The following is a 26,079-nucleotide window of genomic DNA, read 5'->3' as shown; positions in this document are numbered from 1 at the left end:
GCCTAGGTGGGAAGACAGGCGGCCCGGGGGCGGATGCTGAAGCCACCACCCTCAGGCCCCACAACGGCCCCAGGGCGTGAAGGTGACAGCAAGGCCAGCGCAGGGCCAGGTGAGGCGGGAGGCTGCAGCCCTAAGGTGGGGGCGGGGGCGCGAGAAGAGCAGGCAAGAGAGGAGGATGGTGGCCCAGGCCATCTGGGAGAGAAGAGGTGGAAAGTGACAAGTCCGGTGAGACGTCCGGGCCTAGGAAGGCCTCAGCAAGGCAGCTAGTGGAGGGGCCTGGGAGCCAGGTGGGCTCTTCAGACCCATCAGACCGGCCTGGCTTAGAGGCAGCGAAGGAAGCAGAGCTACACTTACAGTCGGGAAGACACACCAAGGAAAAAAGAAAAGGTACTGAAGCCTCAAGTGATGAGCCACAGCCAGGGACTGACCTGTAAACACATTTATGGAGTACTACGGAAAGTTTCCGCCAGGTGTACACTTCGATTTACAAGTGCTAAATGACCTTCTAAATTCCTTACTCAAACATTGTTTACTGAAAGAAGTATTTCAGGTCATGAACCTCAGCATAATGGTTAAAATGCTGCCTGCTCTGAAAATACTACTAAAAATATTTGAGTATGTGGCAACTATGAAATTAAGGAATGCTGTACCTGCTTTGATATCTTTTGCAAGCTTGTTGAAGCTGGGATGGTACTTGACCCAGAACACTTTAACTATATTATTAAGCTTTTATACCAAGTACAGGCTTCCAAGCAAGAAATAACTGCAGTTCCGGGAATGAAATCCAGGTTACGGACAAGGCAGTTTAAAAAGAACTGCAAGTGTGATTTAGAGTCAGCCTTGAATGAAATAGAGCATTGTAAAGAAAAAGGTGACTGGACCAAATTGGGAAATTTATACATTAACATAAAACTGGGCTGTGAAAAATGTGCAGATTTCCCAGAGATTTTGTGCTTGTATTGCTGAAACACTAACAAAAGACTGTAAAGAAGAGAGACCAGGTGTTCCACTTCGTGAATTCGCTGAAACAGTTAGCAAAGATCCACAAAACAGTGAAGTAGAGAAAACTTTGCTGGGAAGAATCGGAATCAGTGCTATGTACTTCTACCACAAGCTGTTGCAGTGGTCCAAGGGAAGGAAGGTCTTAGATAAACTATATGAATTAAAAATACATTTTACAAGTTTAAAAGGACTTATAGGGCCTGAGAAGTTAGCACCGAGATGTCAAGTTGTGAATATTGCAGCAGAAATTTTTCTAAAAAGCGGAAGCCTAGATGGTGCCATTTGGGTATTAAGGGAGTCAGAGGGAGTCACCAATACACCACTGTGGCCTTGTGATAGACTGGATGTGCTCAATCGGCATAATCTGCTCTGTACAACTGCACGTGAAATCTTAGCGAAGTCTTTATAGACAGACATTTGAAGTTTTGCAAAAATCTACCAGGTTTTCAAAATTCTCAAGATGCCTGTGTAGAAAGCAACAGTCTTTGTATGTCATCCTCCGGAGCAGAATTCATGATTTCAAAGAGCATCCCTATTGATTTTTCCTTTCTTAGAAGATTAATTACTTCTTTAGGAAGAAGTTGTTTACGGCTCAAAGCCAGAGCCCACACAAAAGTGCCCCTTCATTGGGTTGTTACCCACCATTGGAGGGAAATTTATCCCGAAAACTTCTACTGATTCCTTCCTATTTGTCTGAGATTGAAATGCTTTTAGCTATTGAAATCTTCCTGGTATCTAATGCTAATAGTATTCAGAGTCCTGGAACTTCTACACAGATGCTGCAGATAGTTTTAAAAAGATGTGAAGAAAACAAATCTCAGAGCAAGGATGACTATCAAACTGCAGTGGAAAGATTAATTATGGCTGCTCGTATATCAGATCCAAAGCTTTTCATTAAGCACATGACCATCAATGTTAATAAGGAACAGGTTTATAGTATGGAACATTGTTCTGCCCTGAAATGGTTGAAAGAGAATATGAAGTGGGCTGGAAAGGTTTGGCTTTTCAATAACCATTAGTTATTAAAGGCTTTTTTTTTTAAGTTCAAGTAATCATTGTTGAAAATGAAAGGCAATACAAATAAAGACAGTTTTCACTATAAAAAAATAAAATAAAATATGACACAAATGAACCTATCTATAGAACAGAAACAGAATCACTGACATAGAGAACAGACTGGTGGTTGCCAAGGGGGAGGGGCTTGGGGGAAGGATGGATTGGGGAGGTTGGGGTTAGTAGATGTAAGCTTTTATATATAGGATGGATAAACAACAAGGTCCTACTGTATAGCACAGAGAACTACATTCAGTATCCTATGATAAACCATAATGGAAAAGAATATTTTAAAAAAGAATGTATGGGGGACTTCCCTGGTGGTTCAGTGGATCAGATCCTGTGCTCCCAATGCAGGAGGCCCAGGTTCGATCCCTGGTCGGGGAACTAGATCCTGCATGCATGCTACAACTAAGAGTCCACATGCCGCAACTAAAGATCCCGCATGCTGCAATGAAGATCCCGCAACTAAGACCCTGCGCAGCCAAAAATAAACAATAAATAAATAATTTTTTTTAAAAAATGAATGTATATATAACTGACTGACTTTGCTGTACAGCAGAAATTAACACAACATTGTAAATCAACTATACTCAATTTAAAAAAATACTAAAACTGAAAAAAGAAAGAAAAAAAAACATGAATAACTGAACAAAAATTCCACCTATTCTTAAACTCTATCATTTTTTTTCCTCTGCAACCCCTTTCCCAAATACAGAAAGAGAAAGAGAAAAGGAAGAGGGTCCAAAGTACAATCTTCCCAAGATTTGGGGCCTCTAACAGTTGGGAGGACAGTTTGTAGCCCTCAAAGGAAAAGCACTGGGAAGATGGCATTCCCACCCTGCACCCTGGTCCACCACCTCCTGTCTGCCACGGTGGACTGCATAGGCCAACTATTTCCATAAGACTGATACCTACCTTCTATTTGTTATCAGAGGGGGTGGGAAAATAAGCATGGGTGCTTTCAAAACTTAGTCGTTCCAGATGTTTTGATTTTAATGTATGCGTCTTACTAATTTTATAAGAAAATAAAACAACAATCTAAACAATATAGGTCAAACTAGAAAACATTTCTCCTCTTGGGAAATAAGAACTGCTGGATGTAGATTTCTTAAAGATATATTACTTGGATATTTTACCTTCTTTTTCAAGACTTTTCCAGAAAAATGTGTTACTTTTATCTCATGAACTTCCTTTTATATAATGCAGAACCTAAACAACTTGCTTGTGTAAGGGAGGAAAAAAATTATTTTTTCTCTACCCATCTTAAGTTCATTAGCTGGGACTCTGCAAATTAAACTGAGAAAAGACAGAGTAATAAGAGAAAAGCAAGAAACAAACAAATTTATTAGCATGCGCATCACACATACACACAGGAGTACTCAGAGATGAATAACTCAAAGAGGTGATTAGAACTTGAACTTATGTGGAATCTTAGCAAAGAATAATAATTTTGTAGAGAAGTAACAAAACAAAGGAAAAGGTCTTTGAGCTTCTCGGAAGGACAAATTATGGGAAGGTAAATATAAGGAAATTAATAGTAGATAAGGGCCAGTTACTAAAGTTTGTTATAAAGATTCCTCTGGTGCTATCTCGGAGCTGATAAAGATCTAGAGTAGTCTCCAGTGATTAACTTCTGTCTTTCCTGGTAAAGAGGGGAGGGGGGACACTTTTACACATTTATGTTCTGCTTTTAGGCAAATAGGGGGACTGCAGAGAACTTTTTCCTGTATCTGCCTCTTCTTAACTGCCTTCAGCTCAAAATAACCCTTGTTTTAAAATAGCATATTTTGGGACTTCCCTGGCAGTCCAGTAGTTAAGACTCTGTGCTTCCACTGCAAGGGGCATGGGTTTGATCCCTGATCAGGGAACTAAGACCCCACATGCCACATGGCGTGGCCAAAAGAGTAAATAAATAAATAATAAAATAAAATAGCATATTTTGAGATGGCATATTCTGCTGCCCTTCACTTATTAGATATTATGACTAATGTTGAAGTAACTTTTTTTCTATTTTAAATTCCCTATCCATTCAAAAATAAATTTTAAAATTCCCAGCGTGGGAATCTTAGCTAATACTTGTAGAATATCAGGTCAGCCTTATTGGTTGTCTGTGTTGTCGAACCATACCATACACCAATTTCAATTACGAAAAACAATTTAGGTGCTTCGACTGTCTTTCAGTAATAATACCTTGCTTCATTTCCCACCTTTAACCTTGACATAAGTGTGGCAGTTAATGAGATATTTTATAGATGAAAATTTAATAAGAATTTTAAAGAATTTAAATTTAAAGAATTTTATAATCATATAAGTAGTTTAAAGTTTTGACTTTTATAAGATTCACAATGAAGAGAGATATTTGAAGAAATATTTTATAATGGATAATTCAGCATAAAATTGATTCTCCCCCATTTTGTGCATTTTTACTTAATGACTTTTATATTTCCAAGCTGCCATGGAAGTAGAAGACACAGGCACTGTTAATTAGTAAACAGAAGTGTTTTTATCAGTCAATTGCTGCACCAACATGTGATTTCTCTGCACTGTTGTGATAAATATTTGCTATCATCCAGTGTGTCTAAATGGGTCAGCCATCATGGAAAAGTAACTCTGTCATTTTTGTGTGTGGTCCAAATATTAGGAGGGTAAGTCTATATTGCCCGTAAGCTCTAGGTTACAGTGATTCAAACCTACATTCTATGGATTACAGAAGTCCAAAGCCAAACTCAAGTGTTTAGTAAAACTAATAAACCTATTTATATGTTATCCAGAGCTTCTCTTTAAATAGCTAAGTTTATGGTTCTCCCCCAGGTCTTGCTTATGTCACCCTGGTCTTGTGGTAATGCTGTTCTAGTGCTAAAACACTGCCTTCATTTAAAAAAACAAACAAACAAAAAACCTACCTACACAAGACATTGGTATTAAGGTTGAGAACTGAAGGGAGAAATCTTTACACAATATCAAGCCTTGGACATGCTTGTTTTCTTTAGTCTTTGACCTCCCACCATGAGGGATTTCCTCTTATCCTTTCAGGACACAAGATTACAAGCCACAGTGCCATCTCCGTGTGAGCTGATCAATACTTACATTAAATGTAAATGGACTAAATTCTCCCATCAGAAGACTTAGAGTGGATGGATAGATAAGGAAAAAAAAAAGACCCCGCTATATGCTGCCTAAAAGAGAATCAATTTAGCTTTAAGGAAACACACAGGCTGAAAGTAAAGGGATAGAAAAATATATTCCATGCAAGCAGAAACCAAAAGAGAGTGGGAGTAACTACACTTATATCAGACAAAATAGACTTTAAGTCAAAAACTGTAATAAGAGACAAAAAAATTATTATATAATGATAAAAGAGTTGATTCATTAAGAGGAAATAACAATACTAAATATATATGCACCCAACATCAGAGCACCCAAATATATAAAGCAAATATTAACAGCTCTGAAGTAGGGAACTTCTCATCCAGACAGAAAAATCAATAAGGAAACAATGGACCTGAACAACACTTTAGATCAAATAGTCCTAACATACATATTAAGAACATTCCATTCAACAGCAGCAGAAGAGACACTCTTCTCAAGTGCACATGGAATATTCTTCAGGGTAGATCATATAGAGGTTCCTCAAAAAATTAAAAATACCACAAACATATGAAATAGCAATCCCATTTCTGGGTATACATCCAAAAGAAATAAAATTATTATCTTGAAGGAATGTCTGCACTCCCATGTTCACTGCAGCATTAATCACAGTAGCCAAAATATGGAAACAACCCAAATTCACTTGTCAACAGATGAATGAAGAAAATACCATATATATGTAAAATCAAATGTTACTCAGCCTTTAAAAAGAAGTAAATCCTGCCATTTGCAACAACATGGATAAATCTGAAGAACATTATGCTAAGTGAAATAAGCCAGACACAGAGAGACAAATATACCTTAAATATAAACAATTTTTGTTTGTCAAAAATAAATACATAAAAATAAAAGTCCTGTGGGCTATACCTTACAATATTTCTTCTTCATTGCATATACTTGTTGGAAGTTCTAATATTTTTTTTCCCCGCTATTATTTTTTTTATGAGATCCCCCAATACATATAATTAGAACCTGGATTACTTCAATGGTTTTTTGCTGTCAATGAGTATAAGCTTCCACAATTGTTCTAAGAAACACACACTTTAGGTTCTTGCCAGTGCAGATGGTGCCTACATCATGTTAAGCAGACAGGTTGACTGAAACAATTCGATGTTGACCTTTGCTAAGTGAAAAAAGGGACGCTGTTTGCAATTTCATGTTTAATGTACTTTGTACATTGTAGGTACTCAACAATGGGGGTTAAATGAACAGTTGTAAAAATTATGTTGTTGGTAAATAACTTCTGAAGTCTTGGATGCAATTAACGTTTTAGACGGGAAAGATCAAGAATTCCCTGGCAGTCCAGCGGTTAGGACTCCATGATTTCATTGGAGGTCCTGGGTTCAATTCTGGGTTGGGAAACTAAGATCCTGCAAGCTGCATGGAGCAGCCAAAAACAAAATAAATTGGGAAGATAAAAATGATAGCTCAATATTCAACACTTGTCAAGAAGGATGTAGCCTGAGGGGCAACGTTACCAGTACACTACATATAGCACCACTATAGTAATTAGTTGAGTGAGGCCATCATCAAAAAATCTACAAACAGTAAATGCTGGAGAGGGTGTGGAGAAAAGGGAACGCTCCTACATTGTTGGTGGGAATGTAAATTGGTACAGCCACTATGGAGAATAGTATGGAGGTTCCTTAAAAAACTAAAATCAGAACTACCATATGACCGAGCAATCCCACTCCTGGGCATATACCCAGAGAAAACCATAATTCAAAAAGACACATACACCCCAATGTTCATTGCAGCACTATTTACAATAGCCAGGTCATGGAAGCAACCTAAGTGCCCATCGACAGATGAGTGGATAAAGAAGATGTGGTACACATATACAATGGAATATTACTCAGCCATAAAAAGGAACAAAATAATGCCATCTGCAGCAACATGGATGGACCTAGAGATTGTCATACTAAGTGAAGTAAGTCAGACACAGAAAGACAAATATATGATATCGCTTATATGTGGAATCTAAAAACGGGGTACAAATGAACTTATTTACAAAATAGAACTAGAATCACAGATGTAGAAAACAAACTTATGGTTACCTGGGGATGGGGGGCGTAAATTGGGGTTTGGCGATTGACATATACACACTACTATATATAAAATAGATAACTAATAAGGGCCTACTGTACAGCACAGGGAACACTATTCAATACTCTGTAGTGGCCTATATGGGAAAAGAATCTAAAAAAAAAAAAGAGTGGATATATGTATATGTATAACAGATTCATTCTGCTGTATACCTGAAACTAACACAACATTGTAAATCAACTATACGCCAATAAAATTTTTTAAAAATTTTCATTACCGACAACATAAAAAAATTAGTTGAGTGAAAGGAAATTGATTCTGCATTTTTAATCTATGCAGTATGTACTCATATAAAGCTTAAACTGGTTTAAACATTGAGGTGATTTATGTAAAAGCCCAGAGAGTATGACAGGCAGTATATTCAGATGCGAAAGGTACTGCCAACTGGAAATATAAATGCACTTGTATTATCTTTTTGGTGGTCTTAATTTTTTTGCTCGGAACATAAACATTTATATGGCAAAGGAACATAAAATCTCACTTTTTCATAGCACTTTTCACGTGTATTGTTTACACAATAACTCCATATCCTGGAATGGCACAGTAGGCTTCAGATGATGCCAGGTTTATATAATCACCTCTTTACTAACAGTCCAAATGCCTGGATTATGCAATAACAGAATCCAGAAAAAAAATGTTTTAATCAATGAGATGCATTTAATACATTAAACTTGTATCCATGGAATTTGGAGTCTCTAGACTTGGTACTATCTAACTCCTGGCCATTTTCTGCTGTTGCATCCACCAAATGTGTTATAATTATCTGTTGGTATGTCTCAGCCACTCCACTGTCAACTCTCTGAACAGAGCCTGATCCTCCTCTATGTATCATGCCTAACAAATAAAAGGCTTTCAAAAATGCTTATTACATGAGTGAATGCTGTAATCCGATCATTTGCTCTTTGGGGCCTCTCTGAAATTTAGTTACAATGTTAACCTCAAATTCCTTCTGTCCTTTCTTGAGTCATCTTATCCAACTCAGTACTAGCAGATAGCACTTTTGGAGCATGTGTCATATGCGGGCACTGTGCTACACACCCCTAAATCCTTAGCATTTAAGCCTTAGCACAGCCCTGGAGGGTTGATATTATGATTATCATTGCCTTCATTCTCAAAAGGGATAACTGAAGATTAAAGAAGTTAAGTAATTTGCCTGAGGTTACACAGCTAGAAAGGGGCCCAGACAAGAGTTAAGTCTGTATCTGTTGGATTCCAGAGCTTACATGTGATTTTAGGCACTTCACTAAAATTCTGAACTGGAAATTAGCCACAGGAAAAAAAAAAAAAGCCAAGTGCCCATTAGTAATGGATAAAAGTATATTGTCTCTAAGGGCCCTGGGGCTTGTAAAAATTCAGGAAGTTCTTCATCTTGTCCATCATTCGTGTCTCTAGATGGCGGCCCTGAGCCTGGGTTTCCAAATGAGGGAACGGGAAGGAGTGTCAGAAAGATGCTCCCACCAGTAGGTAAACAGCAGTCTCCATTGAAAGAATGGCTGTGGGTGAGGGAGTAAAAACAGTGAATGCTTTCTCCCAGCTTAAAAATGCAAAGCTTTTCCATAGCAGTGGTCCTGCAGTTCTATACCAGAAGCCAGTGCAAAACCAGGATTCAATTATGGGATTTCACCTCTACAAAGCTCTAGGGAGAGAGAACTATATTAATTAAATGTAACCACTGTTGAATTTGTCAAACTCCTCCTATGCTTACCAGGAGCATCTTCATAAAAAGCACAGTGTCTGAGAGCAGCCAGAGAAGCATCTACCACATTATGTGATCCGAGGGAGGCCAGAAGGCCCACAGCCTCCCTCCCTGGCCCCACTGAGCCTGCTCCAGGAACTAACTCTCCCACAGCTGATCCTTCTCACAGCCCCTAGCCTGGGCCAAGCCCCTTCCTCTAAACTCACACAGCATCTTTCAGAAACAAGCATCTAACATCACACAGGATTCATGAGAGAACACAAAAAGGTGAGCTGAAGAAAGACCCTTCTATCCTTCCCCCTCAATTCCAGCACTCCAGCATGGGGTGCCTGGGGAATCTGTGAGCATGGTTTCCGGGGGTGAGGTTCAAACAGAGGCAAGTGGTCACTCATTTAGGTCCTAAAAGGGATTCCTGCATTAGGCAGAATGTTGGAAGAGGTGACCTCTAAAAGGTGACTCTTCAGTTTCATGAGTACTGTGCTCAGTCCCTGTGTGGCACAGAATCTCAACAATCCAGGTGTTCAGACAAAGGAGAAATAATGGCTCTCCATCAGGTTATTCTGTGGACAATTTGTAAGCGGCCAAGCATTTCTTCATCCCCTAAATCAGATCATCAACCACGGTTACTCCTTGGTAAGATGAAATTTTATTTCTTTGTTAAGTTGCTTATTTGTAATACAACCTTGTTTCAAAGAAACTCCGGAATGACTATAATGCAAATTGGACGAAGCAAAAGTGTTAAAAATACAGAGACAGACTTACAAAACCTCCCCAGTCCTTGAGCCAAGTAACTGTGTCCATAGTACTTATATGGAGCAACAGTGACATCCACTGGTCAATTAAGTTATTCCCAGATGAGGTTTGTAATTTTCCCTCAACCTAGTACTAATTATAACCAGAAAAATATTTTTTTGAGCAACTCAGTTTTGGGCTCTTCTGAACTTCAAGAAAGGCCTGAATTTTGTGTCCTCAAACGCAGGAAAACACTTTCCTCTGTCTCCCAGCTTGTAGCTTTAACGTCTGCAGATAGTCTTCGCTCTAATGTAGAAAAAAAGAGCTCTCTACTGCCTCATCTATAAAATGGAGCAGGTAATAAACTACCTGCCAAATTGGAGCCAGCAATGAGTTGCCACGGGAAGCACAGCGTACAAGGACGGCCATAAACGTGCACCGGAGGAAAAAAGGAGAGAAGGTATTCCGTATGTCAAACATAGAACAAAGAAAGGAAAGCTGAAAGAATGAGGCCAGATTAATGCTCTCAGGCAGTGAGCCGTATTGAGGGTAAGGGCTGTGGCTGATTCGCTGTTGTATCCCCAGCACGATATATCCATCATATAGCAAGTACTCAGATACTTTTTTACTCTGTGAATAAATGAATGAATGAATGGAGGATTTTCTAGTCATTCTATCCCAAAGGATCTGCCAGTTAAGATTAGGTGGGTCTGTTCAGCCCAGCTTGTATCCAGAGGTTGCCCCTCAGATGGCATCTGAAGATCAGCAGGAAGAATAAAGACCCAGAATGATCTTACTGGTCTGAGAATAAAACAGGCTAGAATAGTAAGCAGTTTTAAAGCCTAAATCAACATAAATTCCCTCTCTGTGTAGTTTACATTGAAAATCTCCATGTTTAGCTGCCTCATTTGCTGGGTTCATGTCAGGCGTTCAGTGGCTCATGCACTACTAGGCAGTGGCCGCGAAGGATGGGACAGGAGCCTGTGACAAGCACAGCCCCCAGGGCACACGGGTTAGAGCTCGCTCTTGTTCCCTGGGGTCATGACAGCCAGACTGATCAGAGGTCAATCTAAAGGGCTCTAAGTGGTTTTGCATAAACTGTAGCTTAGATTATCTCATTTTAAATAAAATATTTGTAATAAGAAAATTGTATTCAATATAAATAATTTTCTTTAGTAACATTTTAGGAGCCAGTTACATGGGGAAATGTCTTCATTGTTTAGAAGTTTTTACTACTAAATATGCTTTCAAACAAAGCAAAATATTTAAAGATATAGTCCAGATAATCTTATTGTATTCTCTGAATCCGCCCTGGGGGGGGGGTGTTAAAAGAGTCTTGAAAACATATCAAATGGCATTTTTGCATAGCTTGTAAAAAATGACCAAAAACGATTATTTCCAATTCATATAAAAATTCATCATCCTATAATCTTGCAAAAAAATGTAGTAAAACATGATATTCTTGGTAAAACTAATACGTTTGAGATTCTAAGAAAATACGGGGAACTCCAAATCAATTTCTTACTAAAACTGTAATTAGTACAAAGGGCATAAAGTCTTATAATAGCAATAACATGTTTAAGAAAATAATTCTTGGCCATTACTAGAAAATTGCTAATTCTTGAAAAGGCACATGTATATAAATTGTTAGTGCAATTATTATACTCTTCTCCCTACATGAAATACGATAATGTCAACATTACAACCAATAATAAATTAAAGAGTGTGCATATGAATTCATTTAACGATTTTACTACCTCTTCTGTGCAGATGGGCTGCAGTCTAGATTAAAATAAAGATTTGCGAGTTCAAGAATCGCTGAAGTGAATGATTAGGAGTACAACACAATCTTCCTGCATATGGGTTCTCCTGTTAGCAAAGCGTCATTTGCACTCTAATGTAATGCATAATCCCCACAACTCCCCATGAGCAAATTCAGCATCCTAGAAGCAATTCAGCCCTCAGTTTCCACAAGTAAATTCCTTTCAAAGGTCCAAAAGCTCAGGTATCAGGAAAAAGAGAAAGGTACAATCTGAGACCAAAGAAAGGGGCTTCTGCATCCATAGCTCTGCATGCCGGCCACAGTTTCTGTCATTTGATTTCATTTCATTCATTTCATAACTTGTAAAAGCACTACACAGAAATATAACTATTTTAACTGAACCTCAATTCAAAATAATTTTCTCTGAATGTTTTTAAGGATTTCAAGGCAATAATTAGGCATTATCGATACATTTTAATAACTAGATATCATTCCTCAGCTAAAATCTCTGTAGTGGCTTCCCATTATCTGTCATATAGATTTTACCTGCCTTAAATAGCACATGGGCCTTAGTGTTCTGACTTATATACCTCCCTCCTGCCATCCCTCTCATACACCCTACCTACTCCATGCCTCCCCCAAAGAACACTCAACATCCCAAATGAGTACAACATCAAATAAGAGACTAATGTATCTGCATTTCCCTACATTCATTTAGCAAATATCTATTCCATACCTTCTTCATCATTGGCTCTAAGGATAAAACGATGGCCAAACCATCATTCCTATCCAAAATGCTTACAGTCTGGTAGCTTGCTGACAATGTTACAGAGTTACCTCTATCTCTTATTAAGAAAACCGCACACACACCATCTTTCCAGTCACCAAGAAGAAAGAGGCTGAGGCCTTAATGACAAGATAGGGTAAAACTGGTAGCCAAAGCTTCCAATTAGGGAAGCAGCTTCAAATTATCAATTACATCCAAACATGGGACAACATAGACCAGTTACTTGCCTCCCCCACCAAAAAAAGATAAGGAACAGGAGAAAGAACTGGCCTTGGAAGTACAGGGTGGAAGATAAGAGAGCATCCTCAGATGCCAGGCAGATCTTTCAGGATCACCAGATTTCTGATCATGTCAGAAAGAAACAAGGCCCACCACCTGAGCATGGTGAAAAAGATGATCAGGTTCTGGGAGTGCTCTGGGATAAGCAGAACAAGCAGAGATAAAACCTGGGGACCTGGAAGGCTGGGGAGAAGAGATTGGTTGACTCCAGCTCACCAAGATATCACAGGCAGATTATAGGGAAACTGGGGTGTAAAGACAGGCCAGCTCTTCAGTACCTGGAAGGGCTTAGGATTTCTACCCTTTAGCAGATATCAGTCATAAGAATTTGCGATCAAGAGTGGAAGAAGAGTAAGTTGCCAATTTCTCAGTGGCTCTAGGGAAGAGAAGACCAGGCTGTGCAAGACTTGGTACCCAGCTCTCAATGCTGACCAATGTAAGGAAGGAAGGTAATGGAGGAGAGATCTGCAATGAATGGCATCTGCATCTCTCATTTTCTCAAAGATGCCATCTATTGGGCCCTTATTAAACCTCACGACCACCTATGTGATATTATGATCTCCATTCTATAAATGAAGATACTTGAGGTCCATTTAAATTAAGTAACTTGCTCAATATTCCCATAATTCACTGCATGTTAGAGCCACAATTCCAAAACCAGTCTCTGTAAACACTAAGCCATGCTGCCTCCCTCCTTGAGTCATTTAATTGGCCCAAGTTTCTTTATCATTGGGATAAAGGTAAATGAACTTATGCTGTTTTCCACATAAGATACTAAGGAACACTGGTCACCTCAGAGGTTTCCAGGTTGATTTCACACCATTTCAGCCTTTAGGATTAAAATAAGCCAACAGATGCTAGAGTCCTTGGAAAAAAAAAAAAAAAAAGGCTAAAAAGTATCAACACTGTCTAAAACAATCATGTAGGGGCATGATAGGGGAAGGGTATTAGGAGGTACAAACTATTGTGTACAAAATAAATAAGCTATAAGGGTATATTGTATAGCACAGGAATGTAGCCAATATTTTATAACTTTAAATGGAGTGTAATCTATAAAACAATTTTTGAATCACTATGTTGTACACCTGAAACTAATATAACTTGTAAATCAACTATACTTCAGTATAAATAAACAGAAATAGTTAAGATAATTTAAAAAATTAAATAAATAAAGCAATCACATAAATGCCTACTGGCTTACACTATGGAGCTGTAACTGCTAGGTACAAATAATTTCTTTTAAAAGCAAAAGGCAGTATCAAAATAAATGAAAAAGGAAAAAAGCTATTCCATTTTAGAAGTCAGTTATTCAAGACAGGTACCTATGAAGGGAACTAATTTCCCTATAACTACGGCTAGAAGGAGTTGGTGGTTATTTTAAATCTTTGCCAAGCAACAGAAGATTATGCAGCAAGCCGTTTCTGCAGAGGCCGAGCCTGAAGAAGAAATGTGTGGCCTCAACACAGGCAGAGGAGTGGAGGGACCCGCCAACCGAAACTTGGTGTACTGAACACAAATATTTACAGCACCAGTTTATGAAACGATCCATTTTCAAGGCATCAACTGCTTTATGCAATATCCCATCATACTAAAAATGTTCCCTTCTGGGTCTACACACAGAGGAAGTTAAAATATATCCCGATGAATATTGACATGATTGGGACAGCTTATTGTAACGATACCCACCTAAAAATGTATTTTAAGGGGCATAGGATTAAGGATGCGGCAAATTGAGATTTTGGATGTCTATTTCATACTATGAACAGGACCTCTGTAAGCTTTTTTTTCTTCCTTCTTTCACACCATTAGAAATATATGTATGCTCTGCAATTTCAGGATAATATTTTTGCTTTGCTGCTTAGTGATACAATGGAAAGAGTGCACAGCTGAAATTTTATGCATCTAGAATACTAACAACCCAGTTATCACAGAACTTGAATTCATTTAGAAAGATGGGACAAACCTCTCTCTCTCTCTTCTTTTTTTAATTCATTCATTTCGTTCAGTAAAAGCTATACGTAAGGAAAGGGAATATAAATGTTCCACGAGACCAAAGTTCCTCAACCTCAGCACTATGGGTAGTTTACTCCAGACAACTTACTGATGTGGGGGACTGTCCCTGGCATTGTAGGATGGTTAGCAGCCTCCCTAGCCTCTGCTCACTAAATGCCAGTAACACCCATCCCCCCAAAAGTGTCTCTAGACGTCGCCAAATGTCACCTGCAGGGCAAATGATGCCAGTTGACCATGATGTCTTAGACTCTCCTTCAAGATGCACTCTCCCAGCCCAATAAGCAGGCATAATGGAGCCCTGATTTTCCTGACATGTGGTCAATAACTATCTTCTTCACCAGAGGCCACTGTGTTTCTGCATAAGATCTCCTTATCTAAGCATCTCAAATGCAGTAAGTCAGATGTTCAGCTCTCATGTGGCAGAGAATAATGACCAGGGCCAGGTGTACACAAAAAGAGTTTTCCCCTCTAATATTTGAGTACAACTTTTTGTTTTTTTAATTAAATTCTGCTTCACTACCTTTAATACATCCAGGAATGTCGTCAAGTAGACAAACCACCAACTAGTAGATAACAGCTAGGCCAAGATCATTTGACCTTTGTTCCTTTCTATTGTTCCCAAGTGCACAGGTTAAAAAAAAAAAAAAGTGGACCTTGCACCCTCCTTAAATCAAGGCTGGCTGCACGATTATGATATCCAAATGAGAAATGCACAGATCCTAATCTCCTGCTCTTACCTGGTTTAGAACCAAAGAGACACATTTCATTTGCTTCCCCAGATCAAATAAAGAGGGAGTCTGGCAATAACGATAAACCCCAGAGATCAGCTAAATTATGTCCCGACTTGACATTTATATGAGTACACGCCTCTCAATCTCTGGAGGTGATTAGATTAAGTGTGCTTTAGCATGCGCTTCATGCACACACATCCCTGAAGATTAAGGGATGGGGTATATTGTGAGTAATACCATCATTGCTTCTATTCAGATGTCTTATATTGCCAATATGCTGCCTAAAACATTATTTAGGCTGGAGAAGTGCATTTCAACAAAGTGCACACAAAGCCTCTTACATTTCAGGATTAAGGTTTTCACACCCACCCCAGCTCAGACCCTGAGCAAATATTTCTACCGCTGGGACATGTAATCATGGTTTCTTATCTGGGCATCATCCCACATGGCATACTCTACCTCCAGAGACTGAAATCATTTTGCTCGGAGATTTTGATTTACTTCATTAACTCCAGAAATCTCAGGAGAGGCCGTGAGACAGTACGTTGGAATGCAGCCTGACAGCAGTGAGTCTCCTGGGTGTATGGGAGAGTGGTGAAAGGCGCTTCCCTACCTCTGCTCTATGTTAAGGGAAAAAAACTGGTGCTCCATAGAATTCAGAATTAGAGCTGAAATGCCAAGTCACCAACAGTGAGCCAAAACCTACCTCTTTGTCCTGGTATGAGTTAAAATCAAATTGATATCATCCAAGGGATACCGCATTGGTCATGGAGAAATTTCTTCTTAGAATGAGTAGAAACATGGGATTTCAGGTTTCAGATCTGATAGTTTTGGAATAAATATAAAATACATCTCAAAATGCACACTAAAAGGAAGAAAATATGATAGTCTTTATTTTTTTTTTAGAAATTACTAAATTATTCCAATACAAAAGACATGTTTCAGTCTTGGTAAAAAAAAATTTAAGTAGCAGTTTGATGTTAGGAATTTAAAAATTACTTTATCTGTAACTGATAAAGTAATCAGTTACAGATAAAGTAAACTCTTTTCCAACTGTAGAAATTTATGTTGTTTCTCTTCCCTGCTCTCTCCTTTGCTCTTTATGTATTATTTAATCTATAAATATTATGCCCATTCATCCTCTGTTTAGCAGACCTATTGCAAAAATTCTGTCCTGTTGTCATCGTGTCGGACCCTACCTCAGAATATGTGGCTCAAGTTTAGTGTCCAGAAATACCTACAAGTGTCTAATAAATGCAAAACACAAAATACTTCGGAAAGAGAAGTTCCTCATCGTGGCCAAACTCCCAATGTCCTATTATACAGAACTGTCAGGGGCTGTGGAAACTCTATAATTCATCTTCTTCCTTTGCTTGTATTTACCCTCACCTCAATCCACAAAGGATTTCAGGCAACTTACAGAAGAATATACATTACAAAAGAATGAAACAGATGAGGGAGTCAGGACAAAGGTAACTGAGGACAGGAAGCTAGTAAAAGTCAGAGGTAAGCTCAGAGGGCAGACGTGCACAACATTGGGACCCCGCCTGGTCGAAAGAGACGAGTCCAGAGTGTGACTACAAGCTTCCCCGTGACCAAAGCAATGACAGAAGGACCAGCAGTTGTGAGACTGACAGCCAACTGTTCAAGAGCAGCCCTGTTGGATGTCAAGTCCTGAGAGCATTCCCTCTCGAGATGTCTCCTACGGAGACTGTATCAGGACCTCAACGGCACCTGAATTTGTTTTTTTCATCTTCTTAACCTTTACCAAGGCAAGGCCTAAGCCTCCCTAAAGTAGCACATGGATGTTTCTCATTCTTAAGAATAATCACTAGGTAGGAAAACGTGGAGACACCATCCAGTGACTCAGCTCTGCAGACAGTTTTCCTTCTTATCCCTTGTCTCTTACAGTTTTATTACCTGCCTTTTTGTCTCTTTTCTGCAGCCTGCTCCCCAACTCTCCCTTCTTATACGTAAACACACGACCACCCTGCAGACCCACTCTTTGAAAGCTGTATATGTACACAACCTCGGCATACCAGCCCCCGCAATCAATAAGCCTTTTACATTAACCAGAACACACAGGGCTGTAAAAACACATTTTGCTCTAAGACAAACCCTACCAATTTCCATGAAAAATAGTGGAAAGTCTAGATTGTTTTTAATTATAACTTCCTATAATACATATATCCTACCTAAAATAATTTGCCCTCAATAAAACCTTTTTTCGGGGGAGGGAGTAAGGGACAGAAATATCATGGAAAAAAGGAGGCAGCAGAGAGTAATAATGATATTACACGCTCTTATATAGAAAGGAGAGGAGGCTTGCCAGCATTACTAGAGTAATGATCTTTGAACACAGCATTAAAGTTGTAGCATGAAGGAAAGGAGATAAAATATTTAATGACATCTTAATATTCCCAGTCTTGCAAAAAGCCAAGAACTGGTCACAGTTTATCAGTGCCTGTACATTTTAATATCATTAGACAACAACTTTTCCCAATCAGAGTAACAGAGTTACCAAAACCATGGGGTGGTAGAAAGGAAGGAAAATAAAGTGGACTGTAAACTGCTTGGAAATCCTGTCTTTTCCAATTTACTTTTAATAGGAACATGGAAAGTGGGCTCGACAATCACTTGGCTCACTTGGCTAACAGCTTGGCCAGAGCCTCAGTAAATATTGAGGCTGTTTCTATGAAATAACCTTGGACTAACCATGCTCGGGACAAACCCTCGAAAACCCCACTCGCCTTCTGGGACACAAGTATGGTCAGAAGTCATTTTGGGGTCTAGTATGTCACTGCCCCCAGCTCTTCCAGTCCTTGCTATATGATTCAGTTCAAGGAATCTAAAGCTTTGCACCACACAAACAGTTGCTTAATGAAGATCGGGTGGAGGAGTAGGTAAGGCAAGAAACCTGTGTGATCATAAGCAGAAAAAACAGGCAGGAGTGGGGCTTCCCTGGTGGCGCCAGTGGTTGAGAATCTGCCTGCTAATGCAGGGGACACAGGTTCGAGCCCTGGTCTGGGAAGATCCCACATGCTGCGGAGCAACTAGGCCCATGAGCCACAACTACTGAGCCTGAGCGTCTGGAGCCTGTGCTCCGCAACAAGAGAGGCCACGACAGTGAGAGGCCCGCGCACCGCGATGAAGAGTGGCCCCCACTTGCCACAACTAGAGAAAGCCCTCGCACAGAAACGAACCCAACACAGCCAAAAATAAATAAATTAATAAAAAAAAAAAAAAACAGGCAGGAGTGAACAAACAATGGTGGGGGGAAAAAGCAGACAGTAGAATGATAATTTAGAATGATAATCACCAATTCGCCTGGGTTCCCACTGCCTTTCCTCTCCTCCTCCAGTCTACCATCCCTTCCGAATAGCAACAGCCTTACTATTTTCTTGCCACAGAAATTTGAAAGACAAATCACAAGCCAAGGGCTCTTCCTCCCGTGCAAAACCCTGAGCAGATTTAAAAAAAAAAAAAAAAGGATACAAAAGGATACAAAGCTAGAGCTGCCTTAACAAAAGACCACATACAGGGAGAGGCTTAAAAAACAAATGTATTTTCTCACAATTCTGGAGGCTTGAAATCTGAATTCAAGGTGTGGGCAGGCAGGGTGCAGGATTGGTTTTTCTGAGGCCTCTCTCAGTGGCCTGTAGGTGTGAGGCAGCTGAACAGCCAGAGTTCGTCCCCTCGGGACAGATACTCCAAACTAGCAGGAGAGAGGAGAAGCCAAGCCCTGCCCAGATAAGAGATATAAGATCAGTATTACTCATTCTCAAGTCAAGGAGACCTTCCCCACTACACATGCACAGAAAGGCTCCTCGGAGGTCAACAGGGAGAGGGTGTCACCTCATAGTAAGTGATGCCAACCTACCCATAGGCCTCTTCACTAGAATCCATCTTGGCTAAGAGATGCATGTGCACACAGGGGAGGATATACCAAATACAGACTCAGAACCAGGCAAAGCAAGGTGATTGGCCAAAGGAAACCCAGAAGAAATGCCCCATAAAAGTGATTCAAGCTACCATGAGGGCGCAACTCACTCTCTGAGAATCTATCCACATGTACCCTTTTCCTCCTAATAAACACTTTACTTGTTTCACTACTTTCTGTCTCTATGTGGCAATTCATTTCTACACAGCTGACAGGCCAGGCCCTTGACACTGGCCACTGGTCTAGTGGCTAGGATTCAGCGCTCTCACTGCCGTGGCCTGACTTCAGTCTCTGGCCAGGAACTGAAATCCTGCTTCAAGCCGCTGTAGGTCAAGGCCACCCGAGATCAGGTGGAAGCCTTCTCTTCCCTGTGTCTTCACATTGTCTTCCCTCTGTGTGTGTCTGGGTCCTAATCTCTTCATATAAGGACATCAGTCATGGTGGATTATTGTTTTAACTTAACCACCTCTTTAAAGGCCCTATTTCTAAATATAGGCACATTCTCACATGTTGGGCTTCAACACATGAACTGGGGTGGGGGGACCACAATTCAGCCTAGAATACAGAGAAATTTATTTGGGGGGATGGAGAGAGAGGTGAGTGGGCCCTGCAGGTAGCCCAGACCCAGGAAGGTGATGAGACCCAGAAGTGGTCTCTCTGTCGGACACAGAGGGAGAACAGACCTAAGCCCAGGGGTCCCTAAGCCTCCTCCAGGATTCCTCTGCTCTAAGCACCACATTCAAGTAACAGAGACTCCCAGTCTAAGAGCTTCTGGGATCAGAGGAGCAGACTGGTGGCCAATGACCAGATGGTCCTACCTGATGCTCAGGCTCTAAGTCCCAAATCCCTTGCATAACCCAAGGCTGGGAGCCCTTAGAGAGTGTTAGTAATGGCTGATACTGAATTTCCAGACAGTCCTGTGGAACAGGGGCTCGGCAACTGATTTATATTAATTTAAAGGAAAAACAGAACGTGACATTTCTTGTTGTTTATGGACAAGTTGCTAGAATTCAGTCAGGCTGTATATAGAGTTTGGTCAAGAATAAAACAAAACAGATGCAAGGTCCATATCTATACAGTAAGCCAACCAACGTATCTACAACTGCACAGAAGCAGAACAGAGCTCAGACTAAGAGGTCCTGGGGTAAAATTGAATTTATTTGGACATAAGAGGCAAGAGAAAGTCAGGTCTCCTGACCTACTGCATTAATACACTGATCTTCTCCATTAAGTAATAATGGTTAATAGGTGCTAGGAGCTAACACATGTTCAGCCTTCCCATCCCAACCAATCATGCCAGCACTCACATTTAAATTTAAATCCTTCCTGATATTTTAGTATTATGTGTGATTTTATATATCTTTTGTTTACACAGTCCTCCTTCTTAAATGTAAACTTCATGACAGCAAGACCTCTGTTTTCTACTTCCTTTGGACCACCCCCAGTACCTAGAGAAATTTTGCTCAGTTAATTACAGGTCACAGCCATGACTGAAAACGCTTTCTTTTCCTTCCTCCATAGCATTAAAAAGGGCAATTCCCTGGCGTTCCAGTGGTTAGGACTCCATGCTTCCACTGCAGAGGACACAGGGCTCGATCCCTGGTTGGGGAACTAAGATCCCACAAGCTGTGTGCTGCAGCCAAAAAAAAAAAAAAAAAGCATTAAAAACAATCCAATAGCTAGTGGGAAGCAGCCGCATAGCACAGGGAGGTCAGCTCGGTGCTTTGTGACCACCTAGAGGGGTGGGAGGGAGACGTGAGACGGAGGGGATATGGGGATGTATGTATATGTACAGTTGATTCACTTTGTTATAAAGCAGAAACTAACACACCATTGTGAAGCAATTATACTCCAATGAAGATATTAAAAAAAAAAATCCATGTGTCCCTTTGTACTCTTGAGACAGAGTGGGAAAACTGGATAAAATCTCTATTTTTGCATTAACACAGGTTAAGAGTGTTTTCAGAAAATTCAGAAAATGCAAGTAGCTAAGTTCTAGAAAGACCACTGGGAGAAAAAAAGAGGTCTGGCATTGAGAAAGGTAAAAGAAAGCAGAGGAGAGACAAATTCTGGAGAAAAAGGATGAGAACATGATGAATTCAGTGTGGGGTAATATTAGCACTTGAAAGCCCTATGTCCCCCCCCCGCCCATCCCCCAACCCCAACATACACTTTTTCCAAGCCTGGAGTTCTGAACCAATTATGAAATACAACAGAAGAGTAAAGCAAATAGGAGATTTAAATGTCCCTTTGTCTCAGATAAGATTGGTATTATAGAACATAGTGCACACCATAGGTAAGTGGACCTTCTAACATGGAGCCGCTGAATTAGACCACACCCTGCACCCGAGGAAGACTGGGTGCTCTTCAGCTCTCCTCTGATAGATGCCAGGCCTTTGCCACTAAGCTTCCTCCTGCAGGACAAGGCAAGAGCATTGGGGACCACACACTCTCTGAGAGCAGCTCAGGAGAGGAGAGCCCAGCAGGGGCTATTGATAATTAAACAGGCAATTACAAAAGGCAGAGTCTTTATCTTGGATCCATAAATGTGCTCCCAAAAGGTCCCAAAAACTCTCATGTGCCAAACTGTGTGCTTTGTGTGTCATTGCATTTTTCTAGGGAGAGATTTATAGCTCTCATAAAATCCAACTGCCCAGTATTAGGAGCCAACAAAACAGATGACTGAATGGAGACGGGTCAAGATTGTAAGTCCTCATAAGGGCAAGTAGGTAGTTAGTTATAAGCCTTGGGGTCCAAGTTGGGTAGGAAAAGAGGTAAAACCAAGAAAGCAACTCTTCCACAGTGCTTAACCAGTCAACACCCAGGAGACACTTTGAGGGGTCAGTTGAGCAGATCCTGGTAAAGCACAGGAGAAACAAAAGCGAGCAGGAGAGAGCTGGAAGGCCGTAAGTGCCATCCGTTCCTTTCACAAATATGCAGCAAGTGCCCGCTACGTTCCAGGTATGATGCGAGCTCCTCAGAACACAGCTGAAGAGAATTTGTGTTCAGAAAATGAGAGGCTGAAACAAGATTTCTTGGGTGAAAACCGTTCTCTCACTACCTCAAGTTAGGTTTTGCTCAATTATTCCCTTCTTAAGTTACAATGTCCATATGTGGAGGAAAAAGAAAGAAAGCAAAACCATGCCTGGTGAATGAACCCACCACGCTGCCAAGATCAATCTCCTATTCACTCATCTGAGTCAAGGGGAAAGAAGGAAAAATCAGGATGACAATAAAAACAGAAAATGAATATGTTAAAGCTTTGCATTTCAACTTTGAGCTGACATTGTGCTGAGACTCCTTCCAGCTGCTTTGCTGGCCATGTCAAGAAGTGACCATGATTTATGGTGCCACCTCCACAATTTCGATATTCTTGATCCCCCACCGGAAGCAGTGACAAAGGAAGGTTAACTGCTGTGTAAAGAGACAGTTTGAGTAATGCTTTCATGCACGGATCTGGCACTGATCTACGGCACGAGGGGGAGGCAGGGATGTTAGCCGTTGGTTAAATCCCTTCCAAACAGCAACCTCCCAAATACTCTAACACCTTTTGGAACAATCTATGCTTGTATGGAAAGACACCCTGAATTGTGTTTAAAACAGTTTCCTTGTCCTTGTTCCCTCACAAACATGCAAGCAGCCAACTCTGCCCACATCTGCACTTTGTACTGTTAATAATAGCTAACATTAAGTGTCCGTATACCATACCAGCCCTGTCTACATGCTTTATCATCATTATATCAGTTAATCCTCTTGTCATACCTTATGATCATCCCCATATACAGACCAGAAGAATGAGGCACAGAAGGTTAAACAGCTCATCAAGAAGCAGGAAGCAAAGCCAGGACTTGAGCCCAGAAGTCTAACTGCATAACCTGCTATACTACTCAGACCATTCTTCTTCATTTAATTCAGCCAACTTATTCTAACTTGTATTTTCTCTTTCATCAGCTTGTATGCATTTCTTTTTTTTTTTAATAAATTTATTTATTTATTTTTGGCTGCATTGGGTCTTCGTTGCTGCACGCGGGCTTTCTCTATTTGCAGTGAGCAGGGGCTACTCTTTGTTGCGGTGCGTGGGCTTCTCATTGTTGTGGCTTCTCCTGTTACGGAGCACGGGCTCTAGGCGCGAGGTCTTCAGCAGTTTTAGCACACAGGCTTCGGCAGCTGTGCCCTGCAGGCTCTAGAGCACAGGCTCAGTAGTTGTCATGCACAGCGTGTGGGATCTTCCCGGACCAGGGCTCAAACCCGTGTCCCCTGCACTGGCAGGCGGATTCGTAACCACTGCGCCACCAGGGAAGCCCCTTGTATGCATTTTTTTTAACATCTTTATTGGAGTCTAACACAACAGTGTATTAGTTTCTGCTTTATAAGAAAGTGAATCAGCTATACACTTGTATGCATTTCTAAAGGACTACTTTTACACTACTGAGTAAAACAGGGTGTGTATCACCATAGAAAATATTTTTTCAGTCTTCCATAGTCACAGCTTGCTTGATGAACAGGGTTAGAAGTTTCTGTGTCTGTAAATATTCCATTAACGCTAATCACTTTTTCATATATTTACACTTCATTTCCCCCAATAAAGGAAGAAGAGGAAACAGGAACCAACCTTGATTGAACACCTACTTCCTCCTAAACATTGTGTCAGGTGCATTCTGCCTCACAATGACTCCATGAGTTAAATATAATTATCCCCATGTTATAAACTGGGAAATGGAAGCTCAAGAAAGTTAAGGACACTTCTGTGTGTCTAACAATGCAGGAGGTAGAAATGGGCTCAAAGGCCTGTGTAATTCCAATTCACCAGGGCTGGACACCTGCTGTGTACATCTTGGTAACTCAGCACCTTCTACCCTGTTAGTCACACAGATGAGGGCTAACCGAAGAGGAAAGAGAAAGGCAGGAATAGAAGAAACTGAGGAGTAAAGTGAGAATTGGTTTAGATGTCCCTGAAACACTGGAGAAATAGCTTCTCCACATCCCAAATTTCCTCAATGTCTGTCTAAACTCTTGTCCAAAACTTTAGATTACAGTTGTCTGGGCAGCAACCTTGAGATGTTACACTCAAAGTTTCTTCTCTGGCAAAAAGCCAAACTCCCTCTAGCTTCTGGCAACTGCATAGTACCTGTGTGAGGTCTCCTGCTTTCCAAAATGCCTGAGGACAAGGTCAAGGATGTGCTGCTATGGGGATCTCGTCCCCCACAGCTACTCAGCTGGGAGAGACTGGGTTCCTGGAGAAGGAGGTGAGGGTCTAGCCCCCTCCTGTCACACAAATATCATCTTAATCTTACTTCCTCAACTCTTTCCCTTCACTGAAGAGTTCTTGAAAGTCAATTCAAATTTCACTTCAAACTCTTTTTCGCCTAGAGAAAAAAGAAAAAAATGCTGCTGTTTTTGTCTAATGGAAGTAACTGTGCTGTGACTGGATTTGTAACAGCAGCGTGTCAAAATGCCAAAAAAGTGTGTCAAAAATAACATTTAAAAGAAACTCAGGGGAGACATGTTATAGTCCTAAATGAGCATCTTTATTTCTCTGTGTTGAAATTTGTTAGTCTCCTCTCAAGGGTCTTAATAAACCTCAAAGAAACACACAACACTTGAACACAATTTAAGGGCCAATTCAGCCCCTGATACTCCCGTTACTGTCAAAACATCTCTCTCTCGTATTTGTGAGTTCTTCTCTTCCAAGTCTTTCTATTCAATTTCTTCCTCCACGGATGCTTGTTTTCCCAACATCCTCAACCTCCAAAGTATATACATGTTGCCATGAAGTTAATCAACTAAAAAGAATTAATTTCAATTTATTTTCTTTTTCATTGTTGAGGAAAACATCACGAAGTATTTCTTGACACATTACAGATTACAGTCAAATTCATGGCAATCCCATGCTGCCCAGGGTTTGTATATTTAATTTAACGGGCTTTTAAATAATATTCAAGCATATCTATAAGGATGCTGGCCTCCCATGACCTGGCTGAGAGAAGATAAAAAATATTAAAATTTCAGAGGCTATTCAGATAATTCAAAGGAGCATAGTGTCTTTTTGCGTAACTTGAAGAGAAAATATTTACTTCCATCGAGACACGGGGTGAAGATTTGATCTAATACCAGGAAGCTCCTTGAATTTCCTGCTTCCACCACCTCAGTGTCATCTATTGCTTGTTCACTGCTCGGCCTCCCCACTGCAGAGGCAATTGCAAGTCAAACCAAAATCAAAATGCCCCCATTTCCTGGGCAAAGTGATCGGAAAACAGTTGGACCTATAACATAGCAGGGTCGTAGTTATTTTACACAAATTACTTTGATACGAAGCGGGAAAGGGGTCTCTCTTCTTAGTTCAAGAACAGTAAAGGATGATGTACACCTGGAACAGCTGGTGGCCATTTTTGCTTTAATGTGGAGCGCGTCTTTCTAAGCATGAAGTCAACAAAGGTAGCCAACAGCCAAGAAATGAAGAACAGTCTCGATAATAGCATTTGAACCCTTGGGTCCAGCTGTGCCTAAAGTCAGCTGTACTCTCTTAGATTTCCAAGTTACATGAGCTAGTACCTTTCTTTTCTGTGCTCATATTAGTTGGAGTTTGCTTCTCTGCCATTCCTGAAAAATATACCTGATTCTTCCCATAGGTACCCGAAACAGTGTTTCATAAGCCATGATTCAATGTGGGTGGGTTTTGAACTTTTATTTGCTATAGGTTTGTGCCTTTTCCAAAAGGAAAAGCAGGAAACTGAGACTGGACTCTGGGTGGCTGGGAGACAGAGTGGGGTGGAGACTTAACTTGACGTGATTTGTATAACCTTTTGAATTTCTATCTTATACATAGCT

The 26,079-nt window shown here is 40.4% G+C and overlaps 1 protein-coding gene across 1 annotated transcript; it reads left to right on the top strand.

Moving 5' to 3' along the window:
• Positions 1 to 436: 436 nt before the first annotated feature.
• On the top strand, positions 437 to 2,021 carry LOC113631262 (protein TOPAZ1-like; the record flags this gene model as incomplete). Its single annotated transcript, XM_027127549.1, is given in 6 exon segments — positions 437 to 653; positions 656 to 939; positions 941 to 1,401; positions 1,403 to 1,433; positions 1,435 to 1,609; positions 1,612 to 2,021. Coding segments are annotated over 6 exon segments (1,578 nt in total), but the record flags the coding sequence as incomplete, so codon positions are not given.
• Between the last annotated feature and the right edge of the window lie 24,058 nt (positions 2,022 to 26,079).

The sequence above is a fragment of the Aethalodelphis obliquidens genome, unplaced genomic scaffold (assembly GCF_003676395.1).
Source record: "Aethalodelphis obliquidens isolate GAN/ISIS:26980383/991018 unplaced genomic scaffold, ASM367639v1 scaffold32, whole genome shotgun sequence".
Lineage (NCBI taxonomy): Eukaryota > Metazoa > Chordata > Mammalia > Artiodactyla > Delphinidae > Aethalodelphis > Aethalodelphis obliquidens.
Note: the sequence above shows the minus strand (reverse complement) of the source record. Positions and strands in the feature narration are given on the sequence as shown.